Source organism: Sus scrofa, chromosome 2 (genome assembly GCF_000003025.6).
Source record: "Sus scrofa isolate TJ Tabasco breed Duroc chromosome 2, Sscrofa11.1, whole genome shotgun sequence".
Classification (NCBI taxonomy): domain Eukaryota; kingdom Metazoa; phylum Chordata; class Mammalia; order Artiodactyla; family Suidae; genus Sus; species Sus scrofa.
The window spans coordinates 11,370,739-11,388,622 of record NC_010444.4 but is presented as its reverse complement, the minus strand read 5'-3'; the positions used below and the strand labels follow the sequence as shown (position 1 = coordinate 11,388,622).

Genomic DNA, 17,884 nt, shown 5'->3' with positions numbered 1-17,884 from the left:
GTTACCTACACCACAGCTCATGGCAATGCCAGATCCTTAACCCACTGAGTAAGCCCAGGGATTGAACTTGCAACCTCATGGTTCCTAGTTGGATTTGTTTCTGCTGTGCCACAATGGGAACTCCTAGAAGTTTTTTTTAAAGTGGAAGTTGAGAAGTGATTCAAGCTCACACAAGCCATGATTAGTCAAATTGAGTCTGTTGAACCACGTAACTTATTAGGGTTAATTGAAGCCTAAAATTGCCAAGAGCTGTTTTGTGGTAGGACCTATAAGGTATTGACCCTTAGTCAAAACATGAAACATCGATTCATAGTGTTGCTTTATAACCATGGGTGTGAAGAATTTCTGGGAGGTTGTACCAACTTAGCAGCATTAATTATTGATAACAGTGTGACTAACGATTTGCTTCACTGTGGCTTCAGTGAGACCACAGAATGATCTGCCATTAGGGTTGGTTTTAGAATAAGAAATATGCCCACATGACTAGCCGAGTATAAGAAGCCCCAACCACGGCTATGATTTGGGGCTCCCTTTTTTCTGAGGTGTTCTGTTGGGGTTCCTTATAAAAAAACAAAACTTGCATCACAGAGAGAAAGGGAGGACAATTAAAACTCAAGCCTGGCATTCTGCTCCTCTAATATTCGTCTAATGTTGTTGCTATATTGTGTCTTATCCCTCCAAAAGACCCAAAGTCATGAGCATTGTTCTGTTGGATCCTGGGAGTCTTCTTTAGAAACTGAATCCTGTCTAATACCATCATTAGAGCATTTGGCATCAAAAGTGACAATTGCTTTGAAGATTCAGACTCATCCCTAACTATAAACGTTGCTGAGGATTTAATTTTTTTTATTATTTTTTAAATTTAATTTTTATTTTGTATTGGAGTATAGCTGATTTACACTGTTGTGTTAGTTTCAGGTGTATAGAAAAGTGATTCATATATATATGAATATGTATATTCATTCTTTTTCAGATTCTTTCCCCATATAGGTTATTATAGTATATTGAGTTGATTTCCCTGTGCTATACAGTAGGTCTTTGTTGATTATCTACTTTCTGTACAGTAGTTTGTATATGTTAATCCCAAACTCCTAATTTATCCCTCCTCCCAAAAATTCCCCTTTGCTAACCGTAAGTCAAAGTCTGTGAGTCTGTTTCTGTTTTGTAAGTTCATATGTATCCTTTTTTTAAGATTCCGCATATAAGTGATGTCATGTAATAGTTGTCTTTCTCTTTCTGACTTACTTTACTTAGTGCAATAATCTCTAGGTCCAGCTATGTTACTGCAAATGACATTATTTCATTCTATTTATGGCCAAGTAATATTCTATTGTATGTATATGTAGGCACCATATCTTCTTTATTCATTCCTCTGTCAATGGACATTTATGTTGCTTCCAATTTTGGCTATTGTAAATGGTGCTACAATGCTAAGGATTTACTTATAAATACAAAGGATGGTTCTGCTAAAGGGGATATTGAGATGGTTACTGAGCCATTTTAGTTTGAAATAGCACAGGCTTTGAAATTAGTTACTGAGAATAAAACTTCCCAGTAGAATACTGAAACTTAATCTTAGGATCTGGCAAAATGAATGAGTAAGGAACTGCCAAAGGTAAAAAAAAAAAAAAAAAAAAAAAAAAAGTGGCAGATCATCCAAAAATCTATTTTCATTGTTCTTGCTGAGCAAAAACAAAAGTGAGCTTTTCCCTTTCTGGCCAGCAAGTGAAGCTCCAACCAAAGGAATTCTAGGCAACTGAAACCAATAAATTGGCTGCACCTGTTAAAACAGCCCCTGCGAATTTAGAATTTACCAGAAGGGATTAAGGGAGGCATGCATCATACAGTCTAAAAAATGGGCAAATGCCTGGGTGCCCGTCCTTTGCCATATGAATGATCAACAGTTATTGGAGGCAGAGAATTACTGCAGGTGCTGGCAGTATGAGAATGGCTATAGGAAGCCTAAAAGAGCCTTCCAGTGGGATGCCCCTCATTTAGGTTATGGTGGATACTCTGATGAAAGAGGCATCAATCGCCCACACCAGTGTCTTATTTGGCTTTGGCCTGGTGACCACAGAAGGATGTAAAATTGTAGTCATGAGGCACTTTTTTTCTGTAGCTTTCTTTTCTAATATCATTGTTTGGCTTTGGTATCAGAGTTATACCAGCCTCTTGGAATAAGCTGCTAGTGTTCCCTCCTTCTTTCCTTTGTGAACAAGTCTATACTGAATTGGGAAAAAAAATGTGCATGAGGCTATAGATAATATTTTGAGCCATATCCTATGAGCTGTCTTCTAGATGCTGAAACCCCTGCAAGGTAGAAGAAGTTAACTGCATTATGACCAGATAGTAGCCATGACATAAACTGCCACAGTTCTAAGACCTGGTCTCAAGGAAATGGGAACAAACCAACCCTGGAACTGAAGATGAGCTGTACGTCAAACAATCAAGATGATGCCGGTCAGACTGAAACTAACAACACTTATGACTTGAACCCAGCCAGAATCCAGACTGGGACTTAAATTTACGTTTTTAAAATTAGAATCACTCACCAGGTGTCTGACTTACTGAGGTTCAGGTTCTTTGTGCCTCAGCACAGAAAGAATCCAGAGAGACAAAGTGATAGGCAAGAAATAGATTTATTAAGAAAGATGTTTATGAGAGATGCAAGCTGGCAGGAAGGAGGCTCTGCCCTAAGGATTAGGTGGGCCACATTTTATAATCCAAGGAAAATGGGGGTGGGAAAAGAACACCTCCTCCTCTTTCCTGGATTTAGTAGTTCCTCCAAGAGTGTCTGACCCTGAAATGTCAAATTAGGACTGTCATGGTGCTTATTCAACTCAGCAGAAGGGTGGTCCTTAAACTCCTGCCCTTGTTCTAAACCTGCATGCAGTCCTCACCGCTTCTCCTGCCCAATCACCTAAGGCATATCTGGTGCCTACAGCAGTCAAGCAAGCAAGCCTGCCTCCTGATGGCCCTTCCAAGTGATCACCAACCCACAGTCATCTCCCAAAGCTCCCCAGGCCCCCCTCTCCATCCATAGACCCCACTGGGACCTCCCCCCACAACCACCTGTTCAACTATCCTCCTTACCCCCATCAAGACCACCGAATGACCAATTTCAAGATGACTGTCAGAGATGACTGTGCTGTTTCTGCATGTCACCCCCTCCCCCAACCCCCTCCCCCAGCTCCTGCCCACTGATTTTCAGCGGTGGGGAATCAGCGTTTGGATGTAAGTCCATGCCCCTACACACGCCATTGCCGACCACTAAAATCAAGCAAAATTTCCTTTCCTTCCTTTCTTTATTGGCTTTTGCGTGTCAAGCAGCCAGACCCCACCTTCAGTAACAATAGCAGAAAAAAAAATTAACCGATCCTCTCTTAATAGCAGTAAGTATTTCACCTAGCTGTTGTTTGCTTGTTTTGTTGAAATAGTCGGTGAAGGGGGAAGGATGTAAGTTCAACCAGAGGTTTTTATCTATCATTGTTCAGTTACTCTCTGTTTAAAAGAAAAAATTGGATTTCAAAGAAAATAATAGTTTATTTAAACAATAATTGTGGTAAGGTGATTTATAAGAAGAAATATATATTTGGCCTTCCTCCAGTTTCTGGCACAGAAGTCCTAGTAACTCCGGAATTTCTTAAGTGACAGAGCAGTAATGATGTCTTTTGTTATGTTAAAGAGATGAGGGAGAAGCTCTGAGTTGCCCAAGGGTAGGGGCTGGTTGCCCGGGAAACCATCCTTGATTAGAGGTTTGGAACTTTCAGTCCTGCACCTGGACTTCCTGGGACAGGAGAAGGGGCTGGAAATTGAGTTCAGTTGATAGGGATGGAGGGGGCACAGGTAGTTGTAGAAGTCCCAATAAGGGACCATCGATAGAGAGGGAAACCTGGGGGACTTTGGGGGATCACTGTAAGTTAATAACTGCTCAAGAAAGCCATCAGAACAAGGCAGGCTTGCTTGACTAGTAGAGGCACCAGCTATGCCCCAGGTCATTGGGTGGTGGATGGGGTGAGGCCTGCATTCAGGTTCAGACCTAGAGCAGGAGTTTGAGGACCACCCTTCTGCTGATTTGAATACCAGATACCAAGAAGGAGCTGTTACCCCCAGAAAGGAAGAGGTGGTCTTTTCCCACCCCCACTCTCCTTGGATGATAAACATGTAGCACACCTAATCTTGGGGCAGAGCCTCCTTACCTGCAAGCTTGCATCTCTCACAAGCATCCTATCTTAATAGATCTATTTCTTTCCTATCACTTTGTCTCTTCCTGAATTCCTCCTGCACAGATGCACAAGGAACCTGAGGCTCAGTAAGTCCAGACACCCGGTGAATGATTCTAATTTAAAACTGTGGGTTCTAGTTCCAATCTGAGTTCTGGCTAGGTTCAGGCCATTAGTGCTATCAGTTTCATAATCACCAAAGGCCAATGATTTAATTAATCAGACCTATATGATAAAGCCTCCCAAAGGACAGGATTGGAGTGCTTCTTGGTTGGTGAACATGTGAAAATTTAGGAAGAGTGGTGTGGCATATGCACCTTTTCATAGTTTTGCATCTTTTCCATCTGCCTGTTCCTGAGTTATAATAGACATGTAATCCTTTTATAATAGACATGTAATCTAAAAAGTTGTTTTCCTGCATTCTGTGAATTGCTCTAGCAATTAATGGAACCTGAGGAGGGGGTCTTGGGAACCCCTGATCTATGACAAGTAAGGCAACTCCTGCCTGCAATTAAGGGGTATAAGAAAAAGTTGTCTCCTTTACTCAACTACGATTCACTGAATCACCTTTCAGCCTGCTTTTCTGGGAAATGTCTCTTTGGCCAGACTAGTCAATGGTGGTTTACGGTTCTAAGTGCTTTTGCTGAAGCCAATACCAGGATAAATCAAAAGACCCCCAATGAACACATATCTTCATGATGATAAGAAAACATTTTCTTTTTTAATACTCACTACATAAAAGCCTACATTTCAAGCAGCTCAAACTTTGCTTTCTTGGGCTGGGTTTCTTGGTTGGTTTTCATATATCATCATCAAACCAAATTTCTGATGACTATTTCCCTCTAAGAAGCCAATAGTTCTTCATAATCAGGGTCATGAGGCGCCTTTGGAGACATGCTGGATTTATTCTTGTGATTCTGAGGCAGGAAGAGCACACCCTAGAAAGAAAAAAGTATATTAGTCCTTCAGATCTCATTTTATATCTATCTATATCTATATATCTATATAGATATATACATATATCTGTCTATATCCATACATCTATAGATATATGTAGATACATAGAGAATTATTATTTTATTATTTTTAACTTTTAATTTATTTTTAGGGCCACACTCACAGTACATGGAAGTTCCCAGGCTAGGGGTTGAATCAGAGCTGCAGCTGCTGGCCTACACCACAGCCATAGCAACACCAGATCCAAGCTGTGTCTGTGACCTACACTGAAGTTTGTGGCAACACCAGATCCTTAACCCACTGAGCAAGGCCAGGGATTGAACCTGCATCTTTATGGATACTAGCTGGGTTCATTTCCACTGGGCCACAACGGGAACTCCTGAGAATTATAATAAATTATATATATACATTTCCTCCAAACTTAAATACATAAAACTCTTAGATATGCAAGATGAGTATAATATGTCATTATGTGTTTTAATAATTGCTGTTCATCAGCCTTGTATTCATTCTTCTATCTATAATAAAGTTTTAGATAAATCAAATCTTTTAAACTCAGTTAAATGAAGCCATGAGTTCATGGTGGCAGTAGGGTGGTGTCCCATGAAACTCTATTCAAGACTTTAAAAAGTATCTTTTAAGTAACAAAATAATCTTAAGGTCACAAGAAGGGAAAATCGGAGCATAGGACACTTATGAATCCAGTCACATTTGTAAATGCCCCTTACCTAGTCAAGACTGTGAAAGAAACTAGTAGCTGCAGCAGAAAGTTAGCCGCCTGGAAAAGAGGCTGACCTGGGCACTAAATCTCATAGCATAACAACTGTGCAAGTCATTTAACCTCCCAGGTTTCTGCCTTTACAACATGGCAAGATTGAACCAATCAATTTCTCTGATTCCACTATCATCCCATCAGCTGGTCCTCAGCTGGTCAGCTACCCCCTTGCCATGTGCTTCCCTCGTCTCACTGTCTTCCATCACCATGAAACCACCTGCTTTGTGCCTCTCATGACCAACCATTGATTGTCCCTCCTGCCCCTGCCACTCTTGCTGACATAGCTCCATACTGCCCAGAAGTGAAGATATACAAGCAAGACACAGAGACCAGCCATCACACTCACCCCAGGGAAATCAGAGTAAGACTGTTTCCACCAAACCACAGCAGAGAGCACAGCTAGAAAGAACTCCAGCACTGTACAAATCAGTATCATAGACATAGTTCCCTGAAATGCAAAAAATACAAAATGGGTAGTAATTGGTCAATGGAAAGCTTCAGGCCTTGTTGGGAGGTAACTAGCCTCACCTTTGCTGCTTAGTAGTTGTTTGTACCTGAACGACTCTCTACGTCTCTGGCTTCTGTTTCCTCATTTATCAAATGTACATAATGATATGTCCTTCTCGGAGGTTCGTGAGACTCAATGAGGTTTTGACTGTGCAAGCACTTTATAAAATTCAGTATTAACACCCTTCTATATACATGAACTCTTTTGCCTTTCCTGATGGAAGTAAGAGTTAGAACAATCAAGCTGGTAAGTTTCCATAGTTGCTAACAACCCAAACCAACCCCAAAAAGATACCACATCAAGAGCGTAAGTTCTACCATTTCTGTCCACAGAAGAGGTACATGAACAAGTTACTGTCCTCACGCATAACCTCTATTTTTCATGCAAAACTGGCCACTTGGTGGGATAGGAGAGAAAATGTGATTGCACAAAGTTCTAGCTTATTTACAAACAGTTAAAGAGGAAATAAAACATTTAAATTTCTTAGAAATTGCCCCAGCAAGCACACTCAATATAATTCCTTCTATTTACAACATAAAATTCTTACATCATGAATTCGTACTTTATCCATTACACAGATCCCTCCCAAACTTCCCCGCAGACTTTTTCCCTAGGTAGCATTGGCTCTGCTGTATGTTGGTTTATACTAATTACTCCTGATCTCATTTGCATATAATTTGCCTATCTCTTTCCTCATCATAATATCATTGACCTGGAAAGATCACCGGGGTCAGCTCCAAGTAAGAAGTGGTTTGCAAGCCTAAGCTCATTCAGCTCTGCTATTATCTGGCTGAACAGCAACTATGTTCTTAACTCACTTTTATGAGTTGCAAGACACTCAATATTTTGCAGCTTCTTAATTCTTATGTTACTTTTTTCCCCCTCAATACATTGCTGACTATCCACAAGCTCCCTGATGTTCCAGTGTAAGACCATGATTTCTGTTAAGCAAACTTCATTGTTTTCCTTTTTCCAATAATGATAATCATTATCAGTTAATATTCTCATCTTCCTATGTTACTATTTAATAAACCCCACCTCTGAAGTTATAACAGAAACAACAAGGATGTTGCCTTCTCATCTGATCAATACTACACATCACTGTGGTCACCGGAAGAAGAAACACTGACCTTTAAACCCCATCTTTCCTACTCGTTTTGCAGCGCTGGGCCTGATGCATGATCATACCAAGTATACCCCACCACACATACATGCCTGTCTCCTTCTTGGCATTTCCTGATCACTTGGCCACTATTTTGCCACTATCTTTGCTTTTCTTAATTCACTACTCCATGTACCAAGATTTATGGCTTCTTGGAGTTCCCGCTGTGGCACAGCAGAAACGAATCTTACTAGTAACCATGAGGTTGTGGGTTCGATCTCTGGCCTCACTCAGTCGGTTAAGGATCTGGTGTTGCTTCGAGCTGTGGTGTAGGTCACAGATATGGCTTGGATCCAGCATTGCTGTGGCTGTGGCCAGCAGCTACAGCTCCCATTCGACCACTAGCCTGGGAACCTCCATATGCCACAAGTGCTGCCCTAAAAAGCAAAAAAAAAAATTATGGCTTGAAGAACTCAAATTTTATGCCTTTCACAATAGAATCAGTTGGAGTAATAAGCTCTTAATCCACAATGTTTTAGTTTTTCATTATTAACCTTGTTTGACATTTACTCTTCTATTCCACCCACAGTCTCTTCTCTTTCTCTCAGTCATATATTCCCTTTGTTTTCCATAGCCCGAGGCTTCCTTCCCTTAGATGCCCAATTTAAAAAAAAAAAAAATAAGGAGTTTTCAAAGGGAGCAATAACAAGAAGTCAAGGGTTTCAGAAACCTTACATTGGAACCCCCCCCCATCTAAAAATACTTACAGCCAGAATAGATTTAGCCATGGAGCAGTCTTGTTGAAACGGTTGAAATAAAGAAAAATAAGGATGAGGTGATCTTTCATTTAATTTACACGTCTGAAAGGCAGGATCCAAAGCAGCCAGTCTGACAGAGAGGAAAATGAATCCCGATAGAGCAGATAGAGAACTCAGAACGTTTGCAGCCAGGGTGCTCTGAGCCTGCAAGAGAAATGTGGGGAAAGGATCACTCTTCATGAGCAACAAATCAACACATGTCTTTTAACCTCTTTGCCTGTGCCTTGCAAAGATTTAGTTTGTTTTACCTGTGCCCTTCAGGAGGTCTAAACCTCTATGTCACTCCAGTGCCTAGCAACATCTCTGAACCTAGCTGGTGAATCTTAGCTACGCAAAGGAATAAATGAAATGTTTTGGGCTAGGCAGGACTTCCGCAGGGTAATAGAGAATACCGCTTTCCCAAAGTTTGTCCTTATAGCTGGGCTCCACGGCGCTATGACTGCAAAATCCCCAAGACAGCGTGATCACGGGCAGATGTGGCATCTCACTCCCCCAAATCACTCGGAAACCCCTTGCGGAGGCACTGGCCACACAGAAGAGGCAGATGAACAAGTTACTGTCCTCACGCATAACCTCTGTTAAAATACAGACAGACAGGAATTCCTGGTGTGGCTCAGTGGTAATGAAGCCAACTTGTATCCATGAGGCCATGGGTTAGATCCCTGGCCTTGCTCAGTGGGTTAAAGGATCCAGCTTTGCTGTGAGCTGCAGTGCAGGTTGCAGATGCGGCTTGGATCCCACGTTGCTGTGGCTGTGGTGTAGGCCAGTGGCTACAGCTCTGATTCGACCCCTGGCCTGGGAACTTCCATAGGCCGTGGTGCAGTTCGGCCCTCAAAAGAAAAAATAAAATACAAACAGATAGACACACACACACACACCCAGGGGTGAGTGTAGGGACAGAGTCGCAGTCTCTGGTGGGTCCTGGGGCCTGGGAAGACTCTGCTTGGTCATGTCCAGGGCCACATATAGACAGCTATGGGCAGAGATCTAGACTCAGCTCAAGGATGGTGTAATACGTGAGTGGCGGGGTGAGGTAGAAGAAGGAGGCTTGGAGGAAACAGATCACAGCAGTAGCTTTGCCTGTGATCCTTTCAATTTTTCTCAAATGCTCAGTTTCTCAGTTTCACCTTCTGGTCTCGGTTTCATGTCCACCTTTGTAAAGTGAGGGATGTGGATAAACTGATCCTAGAAATGTCTGCCCTCTATTCCAACTTGCAGAAGGTGGAAGTGCATTAGCATCATTCTGGAAGGTGTATTTATAGGTAGGTGTGGTCCAGGGCACACCCCAAAGCCATACATTAAAATATTTTTAGATCCCATTTAGGGGGCTCTTCTTTTATGGACTCAGCAGTGGGAGCTTTGGGACACAATAGAAAACAGACAGGGCATTTTTCTCCTCCAGAGCCCAGTTCCTCAAAATAATGACTAAAACACATGCTTCTGGACTCCAGAGAGTCAGCAAAAGTCATGATGCCTGGAGTGGATACTTCTTAGAATAATTTAGATGTGTTTTGAGACAGCATTTGACTTCAGCCTCATGAACTTTCTCCAACCAGCTTTTCACAAATGATTTCTTCCTTGCTTAATTGCTTTTTCTTTTTTTTTTTTTTTGCCTTTTTTAAAATTACTCAAATGAATTTATCACATCTGTAGTTGTCTTTTTCTTTTTTTACTTTTTTTTTTTACTTTTTCTTTTACTAATGGTTCCTTTCTAGTTATATTGCACCTTGTGCTTTCTTTTGTAATAGGAACACCCCCTAACACCTCTTCTCTTTGTAAGAAGTCTTCATTCCAGAGAAAAGGTCAAGGAAGGATTACCCCCAGAAGACCACCAGAAACCATCACCGGACCACCTGATGCTGGCCTTGATGACTGTGAAATGATCTATGGAGGGAGAGAAATGTAGACACTAATCAATAACCCCATCTTTCGAGCTAAACCTATAAAACTCCTTGTGATCCCCTTCCAAGGAAGGACACAGTTTGGAGGGTGTTAGCCTGCTGTGGCCCTCTTCCCCTGGCAAAGCAATAAAGCTGTTCTTTCTGCTTCACCCCAAACTCTGTCTCTGAGACTTAATTGGTGCTGGTTTATGGAGGGCCAATTGTTAGCTACATTACCACCAAAAGGGCATTATGAGGAAGCAGACTATCTAAAAAGCAGACTTCTGGGCACTGGTCTAGGGTAGAATATAATACCCTGAATACAGACTGGGACTTAGGGAACCAGACAGACATAGAAAGCGTCTGGGCTTCTAACTGCCAAATATCGTCTCTGAAATTTCGTTTCCAGCTCTGCACAGTGGAGAGCTTGACCCTTGATGTGTTCTCCCAAAGCTTCATTTTGATCCATCTAATTGAGGAGTGTGGTTCTCTTACTTACCAACAGCTTAGTTGATTTCTTCTCTGTGATGATTGAGAGTGATCCAGAAAGGATGAACTACTCAGAAAGAAAAGGAAACAGCTAAGTTTCTGTGTATAGATGAATCTACATAGTTATTATTACACTGTTTACGGAAAATTCCCAGGGGAAGAGCCTGGGGAACCAATGAACAACCAAATTACACACACGGATGTATCCCTTCTGCCTCTAGAGTATTCAGGAAAGCATGAGAAAAGGCAGATATGAGCAGTGATACATCCCAGTAAACACAATGAGGGCCTTAAAACGCCAGGAAAGGAGGGACTTTTTTAAATGAGAGAAGAACGTTTTGGAGATGTTATTTAGAGAGGAACATGAAAGCAATGGTTTGGGGGGAAGAATGGGGTAAGTTAACAGGGGAGGACAGAGACAGACATTGTAAGTTGGTTGCTCTCAAGTCTTGGGTTGAAAGGTGATTAAAAACAAAGAAAGGATGAGGCTGGATGCAGAAAACCCTTAAGGCTGTGATCAGAAAATCACTCTCTAGAGTATTCAAGAGCTAATATATTTGTAACAATTAAGTTACAGAAAATCCTTTGACAATGAAAAACATGGGACACAATTTTTCTTATAGTTTCAGTGGTCCCATCATTAAGCCATTTATATCTGCCTAAATAAATCCTGGGTCTTAAAAATTGGACAAGTTGCCTTCCAAATGTGCACTGTGCTTAGTGACCCATTTCCAAAAAGGAGAATATGGAACGAAAGGGGAGGAAAGTAACTTTGCAGTGGAGAAACCTAGCAAACACTACCTCCTCCACTTGATCAAGCTCAATTTCACCTGTGACAAAGCATGTTGATAGCATATACCCTTGATATGACACTGCACCTCTGTCATCTTCTGCCTAAAGGTCTAGTCTAAATATGAAAAAAAAAAAAAAATCAGAGGAACCAAAGTTTAGGAATAATCTACAAAAATCCTGGAGAGTACTACTCAAAGCCATCACTATCACCAAGGACCTGAAGAGTCAGGGAAAGTCTAGTGGCATCGAAGGAGAGCTGATGACTAAACGTGATGGAGGGTCTCTGATGGCATCTTGGAAAAAGACCTTTGAAATCCAAATAACCTGTTGACTTTAGTTGGTAAATGAAGGAAAATGCACCAAAGAAATGGGGGTGTGGGGGGGGAGCTTTCTGGAGGCATCCGATCAAGGAACAAGTGCGGGAAAGGCAAATGATTGCCACTAGGCGGTGGGAGGCTGATAGAAGAATGATGAAAGAGAAGCTTGTGAGAAAGACTCATTCACATCAACCTAGAAGAAAGCTGCTCTTGACACCATGGACTTGGAGCTATTTCAGAAGAATTAGCTGAAGACATCTGTTTAGTGCGTCCTGGGTGCCACTCAATATAGCAAAAAGCATTTTCAAAGGCTCTTCTTCCAGGATTCCCACAAGCTTGTGTGGGTTTCCCTGTAAGCATCTGGCATCTTTCACTGGTGCTCATTTTACTGTAGAGAAACCTCCTTCCCAATTCTAGCCTATCTTGTGGATTTTGGCCTAAACCCAGAGGGAAGCCACATGGCTCATCACAGCTCAAGATAATGAAGTGAAAAGTAAGGTGATCTTCAAAAGAAATTATACCTGAGCCAGTTAAGAAATCGATTTAAAATCAGGTCACTTCTGCCCTCTCTCCCCATTCGATTCTTCCCCAGGCTACACACAGAGGAGAACACGTTCTACCACTGACTCCTGGCTCTCACCTCCACCCCATCTTGGCCTCCTGAGGATCTCTACTCACGGAAAAGGCTCCTACGAATGGGTAAGCAGCATTCACCAGGATGGAAAACATGTGGGTGAAATACGGAGAGAAGGAAGCAGAGGCCAACATGATTCCCAGACCCAATATCATCACGCCACACATGATCTGGATAGTCTGTTAGAAGAAGGGAGACGGAGAATTCAAATCAGCACTTGGAAACCATTTGTTGTGCCTCCCCCACGGTGCTCCTTCAGTATCCAGGCAAGGGTACAGACATTGTAAAAGCTGTGATGGAAGAACTATGAAAGGATATTTTGCAGGAGATGCTGTTGTGCCACAGAAAACTACTGTCTTGGACCACCTGGCTAGGACTTCAGGCATTTTTGCCTTGCTAGTCCTGGTTGCTCACCACCCTTGCTCCCAGCTCATGACAAGTATGAGACTCTGTCTTGCCCAACTCCCTGATTTCATCACCACTAATTCTCCTTCTCCCGCTTAAGGGGATGGGGAGGGGGCATCTGAAAGCCCTCACCCTCTCTTGAGTGCCAGCAGTCTGGAAGCCCCTTATTGCCCATCTCCCAGATCCCACTGGACACAGCAAAGAGCCTGGCCCTCTGGCCATCTCCTTGACCCCTTAATTCCATATCTCTACAGCTGAGAATGTTGAAGCTCTATGTTCAGGGGTAAAGTCTTCCTCCTTGACATCTACAGCTCTTTCAACCAAGCCGTTTTTTAAACCTTATGTCACTTGAGCCCCCCAGTCACTCACATGATTGTACATCTGGGGCAAAGAAATCTGTCCTGCCAGGGTCTGAAAACTGGTCAGATGGAGTGCCTCACCTCGGATCATATATTCTAGACAGCAGAGGTCTGTGCTTTCCTTCCAGTGCTAGATAGAGTCTTTCCTCCCCTCCTCTCTTCATTTCATAGAATTTCTTTAATAAATCATGCAGGAGAGGAAAGAAAAAAAGAGAAGGTAAATATTACCTCTGTCCCCAAAAGGGAAGGAAAAAAAGAGGGGAAGGAGGTTTAAGTTTCTTGTAATTTGCAGGGAGGAAAAAATTCCCTTCCAAAAAAAAAAAATCAGTCGGATTATTAAATATGCAATTGGTACACACAGAAAAATGTATATAAAATATGTAATTATGTACCATCGCTTTTGCTTAAAAAAAGATGTATAGCTTTTTGTATACCTATTACACCTCACTAAAAGTGGTCTTTTAAAAAAGAAAATGTAGAGAGGCACCGTGTTGAACAAAGACAAAAATGAAACAGCCAAAACCCAATTCATTCAGAAAGGGGAGAAATATTTTAAATACCATCTTGTGTGGAAAAGGTCTGGGAAAGGTTCACATGGCTCTCTGAGTGGTCTCCATCAGATCGGAGTCCCTCTGGCAAAACTTAAGTCTCCACACTCACACTGGACCTCTAGTCCCAAGACATATGTAATTTTTTCCCCCGTGTCCCTCAATCCCACTCCAACACGTTCTGGTCTTACCGCAAGAACTTTGACCTCTGCCTTTAGACATTTCTTCACACTGTCTTGCTTCTGGTTGGTGGGTTTAGATTTCTCTGTTTCGAGGAAGTTGATACCACTTGGTGTGAGAACTATAATGTTCTCCTTGGTTGTGGGTTGTGAGATCATCGTGGCGATTCCTGTGCTGGAAGAAAAAATAATTTCACCTCTTAAAATGTGCAGAGCTCCTGGCTCCCCAAACTGTAAGCCGGTGTCTGCCCACTAGCCTAGACCTGACCTGTCCTCTAGTGGAGAACACTGGTCTTACAGAGCTGAGAAATGTGTGAAACCTGGGTTTCATGAATATTTTTCCCTGTCGTTTGGCCCCGTGGACTCATCAAAGATAATGAACACATCCTGGGGAGGTAGCTGAATGAATCTGGAAAGGTCTCAACGTTCAGAGACCAATGGTCACATAAAACTTGCATATGTAGGAGTTCCCATCGTGCCTCAGCAGAAATGAATCTGACTAGTATCCATGAGGACACAGGTTCGATCCCTGGCCTCACTCAGTGGGTTAAGGATCCGGCGTTGCCGTGAGCTGTGGTGTAGGTCCCACATGATGCTTGGATCTGCTATTGCTGTGGCTGTGGTGTAGGCCAGTGTTTACAGCTCCAATTCAACCCCTAAACTGGGCGCCTCCATAGGCCATGCGTGTGGCCCTAAAAAGACACACACACACACACACACACACAAACTTGCATATGTAGAAATATCTTTTTTCTAGTCCACTTACACCTGGAGCTCTTCACTGCACTGTTCTCAGCCTGTGGACTTCTCAGTTTTCACACGGCCTGAGAACCTCTGAAGAGGTAAGAACCAGATCACGTGACTTTAGGTAAGGGGCTCAACATGGTCATGCAGTTAGAAAACAGCACAAACAGTGAAGACCAGAAACTGCTTCCTTTGGTTCATTCTATTCCCAAAACACTCAAGGAGATTCAAGTCAAAATCCCCTCCCACGGAATCACCGCAGGGACTGGCGCGTTGAAAGGGCCTCTCAGCATTGCCTACCTTTGCCTATGGACCGGGTGGGCTGCCTCCAGCTGAGCGGTTAGAAACTCCCACGGGACTTTAACTCTGGGGTCTCACGCAGTCCTGGCAGAATTTTCTACCCGTCTTCATCTTCTGAAAGTCACTGGCCCTTCCTTAGCCCAGTGTTTACAGCTAAAAGGATGTGATACTTCGAGTTTGTTGATAATTTGCGAAAACTGCTTACGCTTCCTCTTTTTTTTTTTCCCCCCCTAAATGCCTAGCTCTTCAGAAAAATCTCCAACTACTGATTTGGAGAATAAGGGAGTCACAGAGATCTATGTGTAAACTGCCTCCCCTGCCTCCAGTACTTACTAGCTTCATGTTATCGACAAGTCTGTGATCTTCCCTGAGCCTCAGTTTTCCAGTCTGTTGAATAGAGGAACAGTAGCAACACTAGAGTTTTTGTTTGTTTGTTTGTTTTATAAAGACTAGAGAGGATGTTTATAGAGGGCCTCTTCGGTTTCCAAGAGGTATCTGCATTGGATAATAAGTAACTAATAATAGTAACATTGAAAATTGGGTCTAGTTCCTCCTGCTCTAAAGCCAGTAAGGGAGACAAGGTTGCTAGAAAGGAAAGTTTGCTTTATTTCAGAAGCCAACAACTGGGGGTGAGGTGGGGAGCAGACCTCTGCCCAAAAGTCGACCCCCCCCCACTGATTTTTATAGGCAGAAGTCCTTGACTTTGCTTAATGACTAAACTATTTGTATTTGGTCTCATTTGACTATTTTCTTTGCTCCTGTATTTTCTCATTTCTCTGATTAAACTTACTCATTGACCAAAGTTTGTCTACAGACAAAGGCAGGTGGAGAGCATTGAGGGGAAGGACCATAGGCCCTGCTCCATTTCCATGGTATGAACATATGAAATATATATTTGAACATACATGAATAATATATATGAACATACATTATATGACTTATATACCTGTTATATATACTTAAATGTGTATACATATGTACATATTACATACATACAAATCACATATATAAGTATATGTAATTTAGGTCACTTGGGGACCTTGGTATGGACATAGCTTCTGTAGCTTCAGATCCAGAGAGAAAATTGGAAATTTTTCATTACTCTCTCATCCTTAAGCAAATTTAGGAGGTAAAGATTTTTAAGTGGAAAACACAATTTAAGGGGAAAAAAAATCAGTTTTCAAAGGTAGTAAGTATGGGTCAAAGCACTCAGTTGCTGGTAGCAAGGGAAAGGATCCACCTTAAGTGATAGCTTTGGACAAGGGGCAATCAGGTGCCAGATCCCTAGCCAGGCTGTGACTTTCCTCCTGATGGTCAGCCCCACCTGGCTAAGCTGAAGATGTTCGTTCAAGAGGTGGGAGCAAGTTAGACACTGATTCTGGCGAAGCTCTGTCTGGCACCTAAGAAGGACAAGAACACGTTGTCCTGCTCTTTTTCACTGGGGAACAATACCATGTTTTGCTGAAATAACAATAAAAAGATTCAGGGGGTACCACAAGGAACTGTCACAATTGCTTCCTCTGTCCAAATCTATGTACTTACCGGACATGAAAAATTAAAAATGTCTGCTATCATCAGCCTTACACGTAATCAAAATTAGTTAAGTTCCTAGAAATCACATGAATAGTAGCAACCCCAACAAATCTGTTGGTAAAAAAAAAATTGCATGACCTTAAAGAGGTTCAAAAGGAAGCCAAATGCATCGTCAGCTTTGTTCAAACCATGTCTCAAATTTAGATGTTGGTTGTTCTTTTTTTTTTTCCCTTAACCACAGGCAATCAAAAGAAAGCAACTATCTTTTCTGTGTTTACCATATGGCACATTATAAATTTAAACCAAGGGACATATTTTAATTAAAAAATATAAGTATTTGCCCTGAAATTTCTTCTAAGATGTTTACAGTTTCGGGTCTTATGTTCAGTCCATTTGAGTTGATTTTTGTATATGCTGTGTGATAAAGTTCCAATTTCATTCTTCTGCATATAGATATATAGGTTTTCCAACATCTTACACAAAAAGACTATCCTTACCCCATTGTGTGTTCCTGACACCCTTGTTAACTCAGTTGACCATATTATGTGGATTTATTTCAGGGCTTTCTATTCTGTTCCTTTGGTCTATATGCCTCTCTGCCAGTGCCATACTTTTGATTACAGTAGGTTTAATATATTTTGAAAATAGCGAGTGTGATGCCTCCAGCTTTGTTATTAATGATCTATATTGTTTTAGCTATTTTGGATCTTTTGTAGTTCCATGTGAATCTTAGTATTTTTTTTTCTATTTCTGTGAAAAATGCTGTTGAAATTTTGATAGAGATTACATTTGATCTGTAGATCTCCTTGAGTAGTGTCGACGTTTTAACAATATTCATTAACGAATTCATGAACACAGGGTTATCTTTCAGTTTACTCACATCTTCAAACTCTTTCATCAATTTCTTGTAATTTTCAATTTACACCTCTTTCACCTCCTTGATTGCATTTATTCCTAAGTATACTATTTTTGATGCTATTATAAATGGGATTGCCTTCTAATTTCTTTATCAGATAGCTAACTGTTAGTGTATAGATGCACAGCTGATTTCTCTAAGTTGATTTTGTATCCTGCCACTTGACTTTTTTTAGTTTTAATAGTTTTTTTTTTTTTTTTGATGGAGCCTTTAGGGTTTTCTACAGATAAAATCAAGTCAACTGCCAACATAGGTCATGTAACTCTTCCTTTCTGATTTGGGTGCCTTTTGCTTTTGTTTCTTGTCTAGTTGATTTGCCTAGGACATGCGGAATAGAAGTGGGAAGGGTGGGACCTTTGTCTTAGTCCTGATTTTGAAGAGAAAACTTTCACTCATTCACTGTTG

The 17,884-nt window shown here is 41.6% G+C and overlaps 1 protein-coding gene across 5 annotated transcripts; it reads right to left on the bottom strand.

Annotated features, from left to right (window-relative positions):
• Positions 4,919–15,215, bottom strand: LOC100524972 (membrane-spanning 4-domains subfamily A member 6A). 5 transcript variants are annotated; one of them, XM_003122663.4, is made up of 7 exons: positions 15,031–15,208; positions 13,999–14,161; positions 12,540–12,674; positions 10,763–10,819; positions 8,333–8,527; positions 6,302–6,403; positions 4,919–5,161 (listed from the first exon to the last, which is right to left on the bottom strand). In XM_003122663.4, exons 2-7 carry the CDS (start codon positions 14,143–14,145, stop codon positions 5,066–5,068), a joined length of 732 nt encoding a protein of 243 aa, XP_003122711.2. In that variant the 5' UTR covers positions 14,146–14,161; positions 15,031–15,208; the 3' UTR covers positions 4,919–5,065. The 5 variants fall into 5 exon arrangements, 4 of the variants coding, with proteins under 4 accessions (XP_003122711.2, XP_005660920.2, XP_005660919.2 ...); XR_002341476.1 differs by having other exon boundaries at positions 4,920–5,161; positions 12,502–12,674; positions 15,031–15,215; XM_005660862.3 differs by having other exon boundaries at positions 4,920–5,161; positions 13,999–14,156; positions 15,031–15,213.

Coding starts and splice junctions, on each gene's coding strand:
- LOC100524972 (XM_005660862.3), bottom strand. CDS start 14,145: ATGATCTCACAACCCACAACCAAGGAGAACATTATAGTTCTCACACCA. Junction 8,528..10,762: donor AGAAATCAACTAAGCTGTTG/GTAAGTAAGAGA, acceptor TTTCTCTTGCAG/GCTCAGAGCACCCTGGCTGC. Junction 6,404..8,332: donor TGGCTAAATCTATTCTGGCT/GTAAGTATTTTT, acceptor TTTGCATTTCAG/GGAACTATGTCTATGATACT.